At 39.2% G+C, this 15,688-nt stretch overlaps 1 protein-coding gene across 2 annotated transcripts in view; it reads left to right on the forward strand.

Moving 5' to 3' along the window:
- The window catches only part of KIDINS220 (kinase D interacting substrate 220), a 171,940-nt gene that overhangs the window by 131,534 nt on the left and 24,718 nt on the right, over window positions 1–15,688 (forward strand). For both annotated transcript variants that reach the window (XM_045010686.1, XM_045010685.1), the window contains exons 24-25: window positions 2,769–2,995; window positions 9,143–9,253. In XM_045010686.1, coding sequence (XP_044866621.1) covers window positions 2,769–2,995; window positions 9,143–9,253 — 338 coding nt within the window. The remainder of the gene's footprint in view (window positions 1–2,768; window positions 2,996–9,142; window positions 9,254–15,688) is intronic.

A 15,688-nucleotide genomic window follows, 5' to 3' on the forward strand; every position in this document is an offset into this window, starting at 1 on the left:
CCTACCCACCATAAACTTATCTAATTCTTTTTTGAGCACGGTTACACTTTTGGCCTTTACAGCATTCCCTAGCAACGAGTTCCAGAGTTTGACTGTGCACTGTATGAAGAAGTACTTCCTTTTGTTTGTTTTAAACCTGTTGCCTATTAATTTCATTGGATCACCCTGGTTATTGTGTTTTGTGAAGGGGTAAATAACACTTCCTTACTCACTTTCTTCACACCATTTGTGATTTTATAGACTTCTGTCATAGCTCCCCGCCCCTGCCCCCAAGTTGTCTCTTTTCTAAATTGAACAGTCCCAGTCTTTTTAATCTTTACTTGTATGGAAACTGTTCCATACTGCTAATAATAATATTGCCCTTTTCTGTACTTTTTCCAATTCTAATATCTTTTTTGATATGGGGCAAGCAAAATTGCAAACAATATTCAATGTGTGGTTGTACCATGCCTTTATATATAGTGGCATTATGATATTCTGTCTTATCTATCCCTTTCCTAATAGTTCCTAACACTCTGATAGCTTTTTTGACTGCCACTGTACATTGAGTAGATGTTTCCAGAGAAGTATTCACAGTGATTCCAAGATCTCTTCCCTGAGTGGCAACAGCTTGTTTAGACCCCATCATTTTGTGTGGATAGTTGGCATTATGTTTTCCAATGCTCATTACTTTGCATTTATTAATACCGAATTTCACCTGTCATTTTGTTGCCCAATCTCCCAGTTTTGTGAGATGCCTTTGTAACTCTTCGCAGTCGGCTTTGACCTTAACTATCTTGATTAATTTTGTGTCATCTGCAAACTTTGCCACCTCAGTGTTTACCTGTTTTCCCAGATCAGTTTATGACTCAGCTATTTTCCTCTCTCTCTGAAAACTGACCATTCCTACCTTTGTTTCCTATCTTTTAACCAATTACTGATCCATGAGAGGACCTTTCCTCTTATCCCATAACTGCTTAGCTTGCTTAAGAGTCTTTGGTGAGGGACGTTGTGAAAGGCTTTCTGAAAAATAAGTTCCACTATATCCACTGGATCACCGTTCCACATATTGTAGACACCCACAAAGAATTTTAATAGATTGGTAAGGCATAATTTCTCTTTACAAAAGCCATGTTGATTCTTCCCTGACATATTGTGTTCATCTATGAGTCTTTGATAATTCTGTTCTTTACTATAGTTTCAACCAATTTGCCTGGTACTGAAGTTAGTACTGGCCTGTAATTACCAGGATCGCCTCTGAAGCATTTTTTAAAAATAGGTGTTAGCTACCCGCCATCATCTGATACAGAGACTGATTTAGTAGTTATGAAATTCCATATCTGAGTTCTTTCAGAACTCTTGAGTGAATATCATTTGGTCCTAGTGACTTAAACTAAACAGTAATATCAATTTGTTCCAAAACCACCTCTATTAACACCTCAGTCTGGGACAGTTCCTCAGATTTGTCACTTAAAAAGAATGGCTCAGGTGTGGGAATCTCCCTCTCATCCTCTGCAGTGGAGACTGATGCAAAGAACTCATTTAGTTTCTCCACAGTGTCTTTGTCTTTGCTGAGTGCTCCTTTAGCACCTCGATCATCCAGTGGCCTCAATGATTATTTGTCAGGCTTCCTGCTTCTGATATCCTTTAAAAAAAAATTGCTGTTAGTTTTTGTGTGTTTTGCTAGTTGCTCTTCAAATTCTTTTTTGGCCTCCCTAACTATGCTTTTACACTTGACTTGTCAGAGTTAATGTTCCTTTGTTTTCCTCATTTGGATTTGACTTCCAATTTTTAAAGGGTATCTTTTTTTACTCCAATCACATTTTACTCTGTTTGACTCTTTTGCTGTTTTTATTTAGGGTATACATATAGTTTGAGCCTCTATTGTGTTTTTTAAAAGTTTCCATGCAGCTTGTAGGCATTTCACTCTTTTGACAGCTCCTTATAATTTCCACTTAACTAGCCTCCTTATTTTAGCGTAGTTTCCCTTTTTGAGGTCAAATGCTACTGTGGTGGGATTTTTTGGTATTTCCCGCCCCTATCAGGATATTAGCAACCATAACATAATTAAGCTTGTCATTGGTTCAGTTGTATTCACGTCTTGAACCAGATCCTGTGCATCATTTAGAACTAAATTAGGAATTGTCCCTCCCCTTGTGGATTCCAGGACTAGCTGTTCCAAGGAGCATTCATTAATGGTGTCTAGAAATTTTATCTTTGCATCCTGTCCAGAGGTTGTATATACCCAGACAATATGGGGATGGTTGAAATCCCCCATTATTGGGTTTTCAGTTTTTGTAGCCTCTCTAATTTCTCAGCATTTCACAGTCACAGTCATCATCCTGATCAGGTAGTTGGTAGTATATTCCTACTGCTATACTCCTGTTGTTCAAGCATGGAATTTCCCTTCATAGAGATTCTATAGTATAGTGTGACTCATTTTAAGATTTTTACTCTATTTGGCTCTATGCTTCACATATAGTGCCACTCCCCCACCAGCACAACCTATTCTGTCATTCCTAGATATTTTGTATCCTGGTATTATCATGATGATACTTGTTTATTATCCTGTTGTTCTGATGTTTTCTTGATTGGCTTGCCCATTTCTTCAGCTGGTTTCTCATACATGACAATCAAAAGCCTTTGGGACTACACCAAGTCCACTATTTATTTATTTAGTTTGCATACTTAACTCCAGTGAATTGACAAATAATAAAAGGAACTTAAAACTAAGTACTTCATTGAGTCCCTCTCCTTTCCTCATCTTGTATACATATTTAATGTTTCAGATGTTCGTGCTGCGAGAGATCAAATGAATATTGGAGGATTACCATATTCCACAATGCCCTTACCTGAGGCACCAGCCAGAGCATCATCAGTGTTCAGTCAGCCTTCATCAGTCTGCTCTTCATCCACTTCCTTCAATGGGCCTTTCAATGGTGGAGTTGTATCGCCACAACCTCATAGCAGCTACTACAGTGGCATGACAGGACCTCAGCATCCATTCTATAATCGAGTAAGTAACCAATTAACTATTAAATCACACTTAGCATGATTTAATCTTGTAATATTGCATAGCTAGTCCTGTAAATGCTTACAGGAAAAGAAAACAGACAACCCCCCACCACCTAAAAAAACCACCCAATAAAAAGGGACAATTGCAGGAAAAAATGGTAAAACTTGCAGGGATGGTCACCCATCTACTGCAATCTAATGGAAAAGCGTATGGAAAATTGAAACAAAAGGGCAAACTTTAGGGAAAATGTCCTTTTACTTTGACACACTATTAAATAGTGGGACACAGCAGGAATTTTTTAATAGTGAGTGTATCAGGGTTGGCTTTTTTTTTCAATACACAATTACTAATACAGTTAATTTACTTGGGTGCTGTCTCAGTATGGCACTGACAAATTGGTCTGAAATCAGAAGATGAAATTCAATTGAGACAAGTGCAAATTATTTCTCACTTAAGAAGAAAAAATCAAATGCAAAACTACAAAATGGGGAATAACTGGCTAGGCGGTAGTTCTGCTGAAAAGGGTCACAAATTGAATGAGAGTCAACATATTCTGGGGAATATTAACAGGAGTGCTGTATGCACTGTTGAGGCCCCAGCTGAAGTATTGTGTCCAGTTCTGGATACCGCCCTTTGAGAAACATGTGGCCAAAGTGGAAAGAGTCCAGAAGAGAGCAACAAAAATGATAAAAGGTTTAGGAAACCCGACCTATGAGGGCTTGTTTAGTTTTCAGAAAAGAAGACTGGGGTGGGGGAGGACTTGATAATAGTCTTCAAATTTAATAAGTGCTGTTATAGAGGATGGTGATCAGTTGTTCTCCATGTCCACTGAAGGTGTAGAACGAGAAGAAGTCAGCTTCCTAATCACTGGAGATTTTTAAGAACAGGTTAGACAAACACTAATCAATTATGCTCTAGGTTTACTTGGTCCTACCTCAGTGCAGGGGCTGGGCTAGATGACCTTTGGAGGTCCCTTCCATGATTCTACAATAAACAGGCACATGGAAACAGAAAGTAAAGTTGAGCATATTGATTTCTGCATAGCTACATAAAGCCACAGACGAGCTGCCCCTTCACATAAGTGTGAAGGAACTCAGGGCAATGCGTTTGGCAAGCGAGGTGTTCCTCCCACAGCTTGTGAGCAAGACGGTGCAAGTGTTGGCAGAAAATATAGCAGTGATGGTCTATGTCAATAAGCAAGGAAGGCCCCATTCCAAGATCCTTTGTCAGGAAGCCCTTGGGCTATGGAACTTCTGCATGACACATTCCATCCACAGAGAGGCCATGCACCACCCAATGGAAAGGAACATGCTAGCAGATCACCTCAGCAGGTCCTTCTCCTCTCACCACGAGTGTGTCTCCACACAGAGGTAATCAGTGCATTTTCCAGAGGTGGGGGACTCCCCAGGTGGATTTGTTCACCACAGCACAGAACAAGAAGTGTCACCTCTTTTGCTCGGCTGGAACAGGGGCACTGTAATCGATGCCTTCCTCCATCTACGGTCAAGAAGCCTGCTGAATGCTTTTCCAGCAATCTCTCTGGTTCACAAGGTACTCCTGATCGCTCCGGCATGGCCTCACCAGCATTGGTTTGTCATGCTCCTAGACCTAGCAGTCACAGCCCCGTGGATTCTCCCTCTGACTGGACTTAATCTCGCAGGATCAAGGGAGGTGCCTCCATTCAAACTTGCAGGCCTACACCTGAGAGCAGGGCTGAATCCAGAGGAGAGGGAGTGCTCCGACCAGGTGCAGCAAGTCTTGCTAGGTAGTAGAGCACAGAGAGGTTGCCCTGGTAGTAGCTCTCTGGTAGGTAGTAGAAAGCTATCTACTAGGGCTGTGCTGTGCTCCAGGCTTTGCAGCTTACCAATGTACACATCTAGTCCCCCACTTCCCTACCTACAAGCTGGACTCCAGGTCTGGTTCTTGGCTCATCTTCATTGAACAGTGCACAGAGCATTCACTGTGATCCAATTAACTCCCTCTTATAGGGAAAGCTGGAGAGCAAGAGGTACCTCTAGACAGGTCTCAGCAGGTCAGGAAAACAGAAAACATTATGTCGGAACCCAGGCTGCAGCAGGATGACAAATTACAGGGCCTGAAAGAAAAATTCCATGGCTGTGGAATCATGCAGCCTACTGGGCCTGTATTGAGATGGTTGGGAGAAGACCCTCATCACATCTCTGATGTATGGTTTACAGGCTGTCTGCAAACTTGGGAAGCCAAAGTTCCTCTGGTTCCACTCAGTATATATTTATGGTCATCTCATGTTTTCAATGTTATCCCTGCGACCATAAGGGCTAGAAACATCCTATTTTTTAAATGAAAGCTGAGACTGTGGAGCGAGAGTCTACAATGGAGAGCTAATTCCACACTTGTGAAATCATGGAATACCTGAGCCCAGGCTATTCCCAGGCAGTAAAAAGCATAATTGCAAGCAGTAAACTCCCCCTAAGGGGGATAGGAAATGGTGGGTCACAGAATAATTTTTGACCAATTTCTAGGTTGCAGACCAAAAAGAATAAAAAATAGTGATTGAACCAGTCTCTGCTATTTGATTCAGATGACCTTCTGTAGAGGGAGGGGAATAGGGCCCTTCTGCCCAAGATGATCATTCGCCATCTCACACAAGCAAGTTCTTCCCATAGTTTGAGGTGGCTAGAAGATTTTTTGAGAGGGAATAATCATTTTAAATTCAAAAATTCACATAGTTCAAGAAGTAAATTCACATAATTCAAGAAGTAACATATAAACTCTGAAATAAAATTCCTTCTCTTCCAGGAATAGATTGCTATAGAACCTGTAGCACATGGTAAATAGACTTTATTCAAGGTACTTTATGATATAATTTGGTAATAGGAGGTTTAAGGCCTAGATTGATACTTAGTCTTAAACCATTTTAAGAAGGGAAAAAAATTAAATGTTGTTTCTGGGAGCAATTTTCCACAATTGTAACAGGAAGATTATTGTTCTCGGGACCTCAGGCATATTGCAAAATATTCAAGTCAAAGAGAGTAACTCACAGTGAGAGGAAACTAGCATTTTCAGTTTGGATTGCTGTCTTCTGTCTAGCATCAATACCAAACGATAGGTACTGTCACACATTGGAAGTGTGTGAGACTCTCTATCTGGTAAACATGAGAGAGAGTCCAAAGATCAGTTCATCTTGCCGCTAGGACAGTGGAGCCATTTGAGTTTTTCATAAACTTACCCCATAGCTTGTCCCAGCTAGATAGCTGAAATACATTGGAGTTAGACTTTAGTTCTTTAGTTTTTGTTTCACTTCATTTACAGCTTCCTTGGAACGTGTATAAAGTGCACCAGTTTCTTAGTTCTTAGGTGAGATTTTGGGGAATTTTCCAGCATTTTGGTTTTGGTGAGCTTCTGTAGAACCGTAGGTCTGATTCCATCAGTAACTTGCCTGGTTTTCTGCCAGTTAACCTGGTTGGCTGCTGGGGAGCCCACACTTCCACAGTCCATGGCTCTGGGGCAGCTCAACCATGTAGACTGTCTAGGCAAGGACCCCATGGCTTCCAGGGTCCATGGCTCTGGGCAGGAGTAGAGTTGAGTCCCCGGATGCTGTGCTTGGAGCCTGGAAGGCACGTTCGGTGCGAGGACTTTAGCAGAGGCTCTCAGGAGTTAGGCTTCTGGCTCCGCAGCAGGGACTGTGGCAGCTCTGGGAGGCCTGCAAGCCTCCACTGGAGCCAGGACTCTCAGGGATCCCTGATCTGTTGTGGAGGACTTCCCTGACTCTCCAGTGGGACTCCCTGGACTGTCCCCAGAGTCCGGGGGGCATGAGGAGTCTCTGGGAGTCAGAGCAACCAGCTGCTCCACTTCATTTAGGAAAAATTGAACCAAAACAGTTTTGATTTTTCCAGAATGAGAACATTCCAGAATTTCCTTCCCATGAGAAATTTCTAAACTTCTTGTTTTGAATTTGAACAGTAATTCCTTTGACATGTTGGAATTTCCCATGGTATAGAAAATTTGGAGTTTCAACCAGTTCTAGTCTATGATCCTTTTAAATCCTTAGTGATTAGATCGAAGTGTAAAATGCATAACAATTGCCAGCAATAGATGAGTGCCTGCCACCTAGTGATAAAGTGGTGTACTGTTCTTTGAATTTTGTCCCATGGAACACTCAGAACTTTGTCATGTGCAGGAATACAGGCCCAATAGCGTAGCTCTATATAGATGCTACAGCATTGTCAGAGAACAGCTATAAGACGGTAAATAATTTTTTAAACATGTCTAAATATAAAATATGTATGCAGTGTAGCTATAGCCATGTTGTTCCCAAGATATTAGAGAGACAAGGTGGGTGAGGTAGTATCTTTTTACTGGACCAACTTCTGTTAGGGAGAGAGGAGAAGCTTTTGAGCCATCTAGAGCTTCTAGCTCAAGAGCTCTATGTGGCTCAAAAGCTTGTCTCTCATGCCAATAGAAGTTGGTCCAGTAAAAGATATTTCCTCACCCACCTTGTCTCTCTTAATAATATAAAATAGGAATTTTCAAAATGAGCATATGTACAAAGTATAAACATATTCTGAAAAATTATGGAATGGTTTCAAGAGTCTTGGTTCCTGGAAACTAAAGAGAGATTCTTTTTTATCTTTTTATTTTATTTAAACACATCAGTCTTAAATTACATGGCTCTATAAGAAAACTGAGAAGGAAAGTACTGAAAAAATAATTTTAAAGGCACACTGCAGCACTTTTATAAAAATATTAAAAATTGGGATCAGACAACACATTAAATGTGTAAACTTTAAAATTACAAATATATTTACAGGTCAAAACAAATACGTTGCAATGTTTGAAAAGCAGTTTCTACCTATCCTATCTGCATCATCAATTGCAGGATTCCATATTTTGTACATCTACAGTTGCTGTATTTGCATAACACACTGATGGATAACAATCCAATCATAATTGGGGTGCTGGTGTAGTTGGTATTATTGTCTGACAGTCACAGATCAAATACAGAATCCTAAATTTGGTCATAGTATGTAAATAAAGGGGAAACTGTTTTTGAATACTTTGTTTTAAAACAGGAAATGTATTCGTAATTTTGAGGTCTTTATCTACTTTTGATTACCAATGTATGAGGCAGTCATCTGGAAGACTGAGCACAGGTCTGGGAGCCAGGAACTCCTGAGTTCTAATTCTGACTCAGCCACTGGTGTGCTTTATATGTTTTGCAAGTTACTTAACATTTGTCTCCTTAAATCCCATCTGTTTATATAAAAAAAAAAAGAGAGAGAGAGAGAGAGATACTTGCCTGATCCACAAGATTGATTAGTCAATTAGTATTTGTTCTCCACCTTATAGTTTTAAAAGCAAGAAACATTTAACAATAATTTTAATAAAAACTTTGTTTTATTGTAATTAAAATTTACATTGATTTAAAATATTTTTGTATTAAGAACTTACATTTTGCATACTTGTAGCTTTATAGCATCATAATGTGCTTTAAAAATGCAAAAATCTAAACTAAAAATTGAACGTGATTGTATTAAAATACTTTAAAAATAAAACAAATTCAAAAACTGGTAGCTTTAATGTCTGGTCTCTTATTTATTAAAACAAAAAAAAATTGAATGCAACAAGCATCCTATAATCAAAACTTCCACTTATGTGCCATGCACTCCATTTTCTATATAGTTCTATAGATTATCCAAGTATGATGGATATTATGAAGTTTTGCAAACTGTAGTGAGCTTTTGTTCCCCTTAATTGTAAGTTGAAGAGCTTTGTGATGGTGAAATTAATAGGACAAAGCGGGGGTTTTTTTTATTGCTCTATCCACTCCTCCTGCCCTCTTCCCCCTCCCCCAGACATTGCAATGGGACTTTCAGAAGTGTTCAGCATTCACCTTAAGCTGTTCCCCTTTGAAGTCAATGCTAAAACTCTTATTGGCGTCAGTGGGTGCAGAGAGGTCAATACTGAGCAACTTTGAAACGCTAACTCTAGAGCTTTTGATTAAGTAAAAGATAAATAAAGCTTTTAGTATTTGTAATTTCTAGCTTTATTAAATGTAGCATTCTTAAGCAGAAGTTGTATTTTGTTGAAATAACTTTTCTTTTGATTATTATTACATTTTGATTTTGTGTAATTTTGTCCTTTTTTGTTACATGTTTCTTTCCATAGCCATTCTTTGCCCCATATATTTACATGCCAGGGTACTACCCTGGCAGTTCTCATCACATCTCACGTCCATCACTAAAAACGGGTTTGTCCAGAGATCAGAACAATGGCCTAGTAAGTATTTTGAAGGACAATTAAAATACTAACCTAAAAAATAAGAATACTGAGTAGTACAGCAGTAAGGTTGTTAACTGCAATATAGTAATACACATTATATTTTTATAAATAGATTTAAGAAATTAAGGTATTGCTAACATGAAATGTAAAATGTATTTTGTTTTTACTTTTAGTAAATACCATATATAGAGTGGAAATTTAATTCTAACATCCAAAAACCAAGATTAGAATAGATTTTACTGACACGTGGGATTGGCAGGATAACTTTTTAGTGAAAACACCCATTTCCTGCTACCGTAAATAACATGATGTGACTTAATAGCATCTGTACTTGTAAATTTATATCTCACTTTGCAAAATATTGTAAAACACTTCTATATAGATAATATATATGTATAATATATAACGAAAGACTAGGAGAAAATATAGTTGCATCCTATTGCTTTGCATAGAATGTGGGATATCAAAAGGCCAAAATAAAATAATTATTAATTAAAAGGACCGCTTATTTTAAATTGTTTTAATTCAAACTAAAACAAAATACATTTTATGTTCAGTATACATCAGTTGTAGTTTTATGTTAAAGTACATATGGCTTATATCTTACATTTACATTTCAAAAGCAAAAATAAGTTCTATGCTTTTTTCTAGGTGCATATAGAAGTAAAAATAAAATCCCTTTTTAAAGATTTTCATATTTTACTGAAATAGATTGGTGTTCAAAAGAGAATTTAGAACTGAGAAAGCCTAAGAAAATAAAAGCCTCATTTTGACAATCACTTTAATACTAGAATATTGATGCCTTTGGGCATAGCTTTAAAATATTTTAAAATCTTTTTTAATCACTTCAGTAAAACAAATGTTTCTGTTGAATAATGTATTATTATTAGACTCATTTCCATTCATTGTTTACTTCATATTTTTGAGCCCTTAATCATTTTACCCAAACCATAATATTTTGTTGTTGTTAGGATATTATCAAGGAGGATGCTGATGAGGGGCTTTCTTCACCCACAGACCCCTCAATGGTAAATGAGTAGTCATGTGGTGTGGAAATGTAGCATCTCATTGCTTTGTCAGCAGTAATGAGTCTGCATTGATTTTAACTGCAGTTCACTAACACTATTTGGTGGGCAAATAGAATAGCTGAATACTAATAAATGTAGTTTGTGAATGAATTCAAGAGCTAATATTTTACTTATAAGACCTACTGTATTATTTTCCCTTAGTCTCCCCTGACCTTCTCAGTAGCTATGAAGTAGAGAGTCTTCAGCTAAGAGTACAGTGTCTTCAGTCTTCAAAAGCAGTTCCGGGATGGTTAAAAGGAGTGGGGAATGGCAGTTGGCCATTCATTACTTAGTTTTTAGAACTGAATGGCTGAATCCTATCCTCGTCTTTTTTGTTCCAATATCCCAGCATAAAGCTGCTGCAGTTGTTACAGCATGAAGCAACTTTATATGAAAATAACAAAAATCTGCTATATACAGTAACTCCCCACTTAACGTCCTCTCACTTAATGTTGTTTCGATCTTACGTCCCTGCTCAGTTACAGAACATGCTCCATTTAAAGTTGTGCAATCCTTCACTATAACATCGTTTGGCTGCCTGCTTTGTCCACAGCTGGTAGCCCCCTTATCAGCTCCCCTACGCGCTCTCCCCCGCCCCCGCCTCCTGCCCACAGCAGTCAGATGGCTTGCAGTGTTCAGGAGGGAGGGGGCAGGAGCGAGGGCATGACGTGCAGGCTCCTCCTCCCTCCCCTGCCTTCCGAATGCTGCAAACCAGCTGATTGCCGCAGGCAGAAGACAGGGGAGAGAGGGTGGAGCCTGTGCGCCAAGTCCTCGGTCCTCCTCCTTCCCTCCTGCCCCCTGAACGTCACAAGCCAGCTGATTGCCGTGGCCAGGAGGCAGGGGAGGGAGTGGGGAGGAACGAGTCCTCCCACCTCCCCCCAGCGACCAGCTGGCTTGCAGTGTTCAGGAGGCAGGGGAGGGAGGGGGAGCCTGTGCGCTGTCCTTGCTCCTCCCCTCTCCCTCCTGCCTTCTGAATGCTGCAAGCCAGCTGATTGCTGTGGGCAAGAGGGAGCAGGGAGGAATGAGGACGTGGCATGCGGAGTAAATGGGGAGGGGGAAAGAAGAGGCAGGTTAAGGGTGGGGACTTGGGGGAAGGGGTGATGTGGGTGGGCCAAGGGTTGAGCCCCCCGCCCCTGGTGCTTGCAGAGTAGGGGAAGCTGCTGCTGTGCAACATGCTTCTCCTAGCCTACAGCACCTTCAGCCTCCTTGCCTGCCTCATTGTCTCCAGTGCCAGTGGGCGGTGCCTGTGTGGGGTAAGGCGGGGGCACCTCTCGATTATAGTACTGTACTATACTGTATGGCCAAAAAAAAATTTCCCTGGAACCTAACACCCCCCCTCCCCCATTTACATTCATTCTTATAGGGAAATTGGATTCGCTTAACATCATTTCACTTAGTTGCATTTTTCAGGAACATAACTACAACGTTAAGTGAGGAGTTCCTGTATCATAATCATATTCATGAGCTAGCATGTTAAGGTCTACCTTTACTCATGAATAAGTTAATCTTAGAATTTTGTGTTCCACAACTTTAGTCTTTATTTCATTATAAATATTCATACAAAGATATCTTCCTTTATATGTGGCTGTTTTAACCCTTAATTATGGAAGTCAATAGAAAACCATTCCTGGCCATCAAGCTCTGGTGACTGCCAACACAAAAGGGTTAACATAGTTTTAACCATTATCTTAATTGCTTTATCCTGTTATCTGCAACAGCCTAAATGTGTTACTTAAGGTATTTTTTGTCTTTCACTGATGCAAGAAAAGTTTTGCATAAATTTCTTTTTTTTTAATTATGCAACAATAGGAAAAACAAGAATTCCAGCATAATTATGGCAACAAAGACCAAGCCTGGATTAAAATAACATGAATTAAGGATTTTATAGGCATGGAATGTTTCTCATTCTTAAACTAATGCTATTGAACCTACATATAGCAGCATTCAAGATCATATATTGTTCTGAAACCCTGTAATATTTTGATCAAAATGTAACGTTAATGGGGTAGTTAAAACCCTGATTCTGAATTTTGTAGTGCTTGTGAATTATTTTGTTTTAATACTTGATTGTCTTCTCCTCTGCTCTGTGTGAAGGAGTCTGTTATGCTTCCCTACCATCCCTAATTCTCTGAAAGCCCTTCCACAAGTAGGCTCTGTCAGTCAAGGTAATACTGACCTTCCTGGCTTTCTGGTTGAATTTCTGTGGAAGACCGAAACAATATTACTCAATGTGTTCGTTCTCCATTGATTTAACCATGATGGAAAAAATGAACTGTTTTCATGCTTCCTTTGAGTATAAGATGAATTCTTCAGAGTTATTACAGGCTCAGTAGAGGTGTTTGAGGCACTTCAATTATCCACAAATGATGGATACAATAGACTATAATAATTCTGTCCGAGTATTTAGGGAGTCCTTAATCCATGCATCTTTGCCACTATATATGATGATAGCTTTTACTTATTCTTTAACGCATGGATCCATGCATGCAAAATAATTCAGTGTACTAACAATCCTTATGAATTTTTTAATGAATACCAACTACTGTGAATGGTTTGGTGATCTAATAGGAATACCGCATGGAGGATTAAAGCTCAGTCTTGATTCCTGAGTTTGGCATGGCCTAGAAGGGTTGATTTATCTAGCCCTGAGTAGAGGAGAGAAGCTCCCTTGACTTGCTTTTTAGTAAGCATTTTTGGCCAATGCAAGGAGCTGGTATCTCTGGAAGACCCGTTTTTTTTATATGGGTCAAAAATTCTGTGAATTGGCAGAGCTGTGTGGAGAAAGTCTTGTCTCAGTGCAGGGGGCTGGAGTTAATGACTTTTCAAGGTCCCTTCCAGCCCTACATTTCTGTGATTCTACAGTTGCACAATACTTCTTCATGCTTTGTGGCTCCTGCCATTGATGTCAGTATGTCAATAAAGTTAACCAGTTTTTTAACCCAAAATCTTAAAATCTTAGAGCCTGATTCTGGTCTTTCCTACACCAGTGTAAATCATGGAAATTAGTGGACTGATGGTAGTGTAAAACTCATGTGATTATAATTACATGTTTAGTCTTTTTTGTGCATTATGTTGTGCAGAGTACATTGTAGGCACTGTGTGAGTGCACACACTTGTGTATATATATTTCAAACTTGTATTTTGTGTTCTAGCCCTATCTAGTCCATAATTTTCATGGTTTTCTGGAATAGTGGATAAAGAATACTGTTAAAATTCCCTGCAGGTTTAATGCTGGTTCTCTTTAGTAAATTAACTGATTTGGGGCCTGATCATGTGCCATTGAAACAGAATGGAAGCTTTGCCATTAACTTTAGAAAGTGCAGGATTCGGCTTACAGGGTATTATAATACTGACCCTATCTGTACTTCTGTCTTGGAGTCTCCAAAATATCTTTTTCACAACAAATTTAGTATTCTTTAGTCTTCCAAAATCCAAGTAGACAGATAAGCAGTTTGTTGTGCCAGTAGAGTATAGTGTGGTATTTTTAATTAAACAGTCTTAACTTTTGTTTTCCAGTAGCACTCATGATTTTCTAGGTACTCTTCTGACAGCAAAGAAGGCATAATCCCTGCCTTGTCTAAACAGTTTGTCACCAGATTGTAATATGAACAAGATCTGTGTTATCTGTTATGCTTATAAGAATCACATGGGATCTTTTCAGGGGAAAAGGCAATATGCCGCGTTTATTGAAAATATAACAGCATATGCATTCAATCACACACACACACTGGTCTTAAAGTTACCAGTCTGTCATAGCTCAAGTCAAATCTAATGGCCAGTTAGATAGAGCACGAATGAGGAGCTGGGCTCTGTTGGTCACGATCTGATGCTCCGAGGCTTTGCAGGACTGAACCCAGAGTTCTATGGCAAAAACCCCAGCTTTATACTTGTAAATTCCCATTTTAGTCTATGGATTTTGCAATGTCATTTTGTAATCATTAGTCCTTAAGTGGTGTTAATCTTGGGGTTTTCAGCTGTTATCTCTTATTTGTTGTCTCGTCTTGTGGGGCGGGGGTGTTTGCCTCACCTTTTGAGGTTGTTAATGCTGCTAACTTATTTAGCATCAGATAAAATGGATGTTTTCTGATTGTTTCCTGCTGTCTCTCCAAGTCTCTCACTTCTTCTTGACCATCTGGACATTTGTGATGGCTTTCACACTCATCCTTAACCATGCACACATCCTTTACTCACACCAGACAGTTTTACAGAGAATTTCAGACAGGGTTACATTTTAGAAAGGGTTATATGGTTACTAAAGGGATTACAAAGGAACCTTACACAACTTTGTTTACAATGCAGATAAGAAACAAGACGTTATAGCAAATTTTATTAAAGTAAATGTTTGAAATGAAAAATACACAGGTTGAGAGGGAAGGTACTGTACTTCTGGGGTCAGGCTTGGGTTTTGAAGGGTTACAGATATCGTTTGCAAGGATGAAAAGATACATACATATCGCATAACCGGCATAGACCCAGATTGAGGTGCAAAGGTTTTTAAAGTGTCAGTGGATAAGTGGGCTCAGGTATGCCACCCATGGAATGAATAAAGAGTCCAAGTCAATATCAGTGGAGCGGATAAGTACATGGGTGGGGTGCGTCCCTCGGTCCGTCAGGGAAGGAAACGAAAACTTATCCTAAAACAAAAGGTGACCATAATCAGCCATAAGAACTGTTCTGGTCTGTTTCTGCCTTAACATCAGTTCAGACACAGGCAGCCTGTCTGATGCGTTTCTACCAGTGGCCCCTTAGGCCATTCCTTTCTGCTTTCAAAAAGGGTGCTGGCAGGGTATGGTTAAATCATACATCAATACATTTAATACATGCTGCATTATTATATCCTTCATTCTAAATTATCCAAAATACAAACATAAAATCCTACTACTACATATCTACCCACATATATCATGAATCAAGTTAGCATTACTAATTGCACTTGTTAGGATGGAGCATGCCTCAACATAATTGTATTGTTTTAAAGATGTTTTCCCTGTTGCATGAAATCAGTGATGCCTTGAGGCATATAATGTACTTTCATTGAAGTGGCCCTAAATGGACCTGTGCAAATCATGTAATTATACATAAACCCTGCCTATCCTTTAAAAATAATGGAAGTTTTTTTTTAATGGATACGTCTGGGTATGGTCAAAGGATGCAGCCTGGGAAGTTTGTCACTTATTCTTGCAAATGTTGTTAATGTGGAATTAATCCCCTTAGAATGCAAACTATAAACCCTATTACTATTTGTTCTCAAAATCTACCTTTTCATCTCTGTTTTCCTTGCTTAGCTATGAGGACTTTAAAATTATTCAACAAATAATGGTGTAACCTAATTTTGAAATGACAAAGGAATTTTAGGCTGCAAACC

This window comes from Mauremys mutica, chromosome 3 (genome assembly GCF_020497125.1).
Source record: "Mauremys mutica isolate MM-2020 ecotype Southern chromosome 3, ASM2049712v1, whole genome shotgun sequence".
NCBI classification, from domain to species: Eukaryota; Metazoa; Chordata; order Testudines; family Geoemydidae; genus Mauremys; species Mauremys mutica.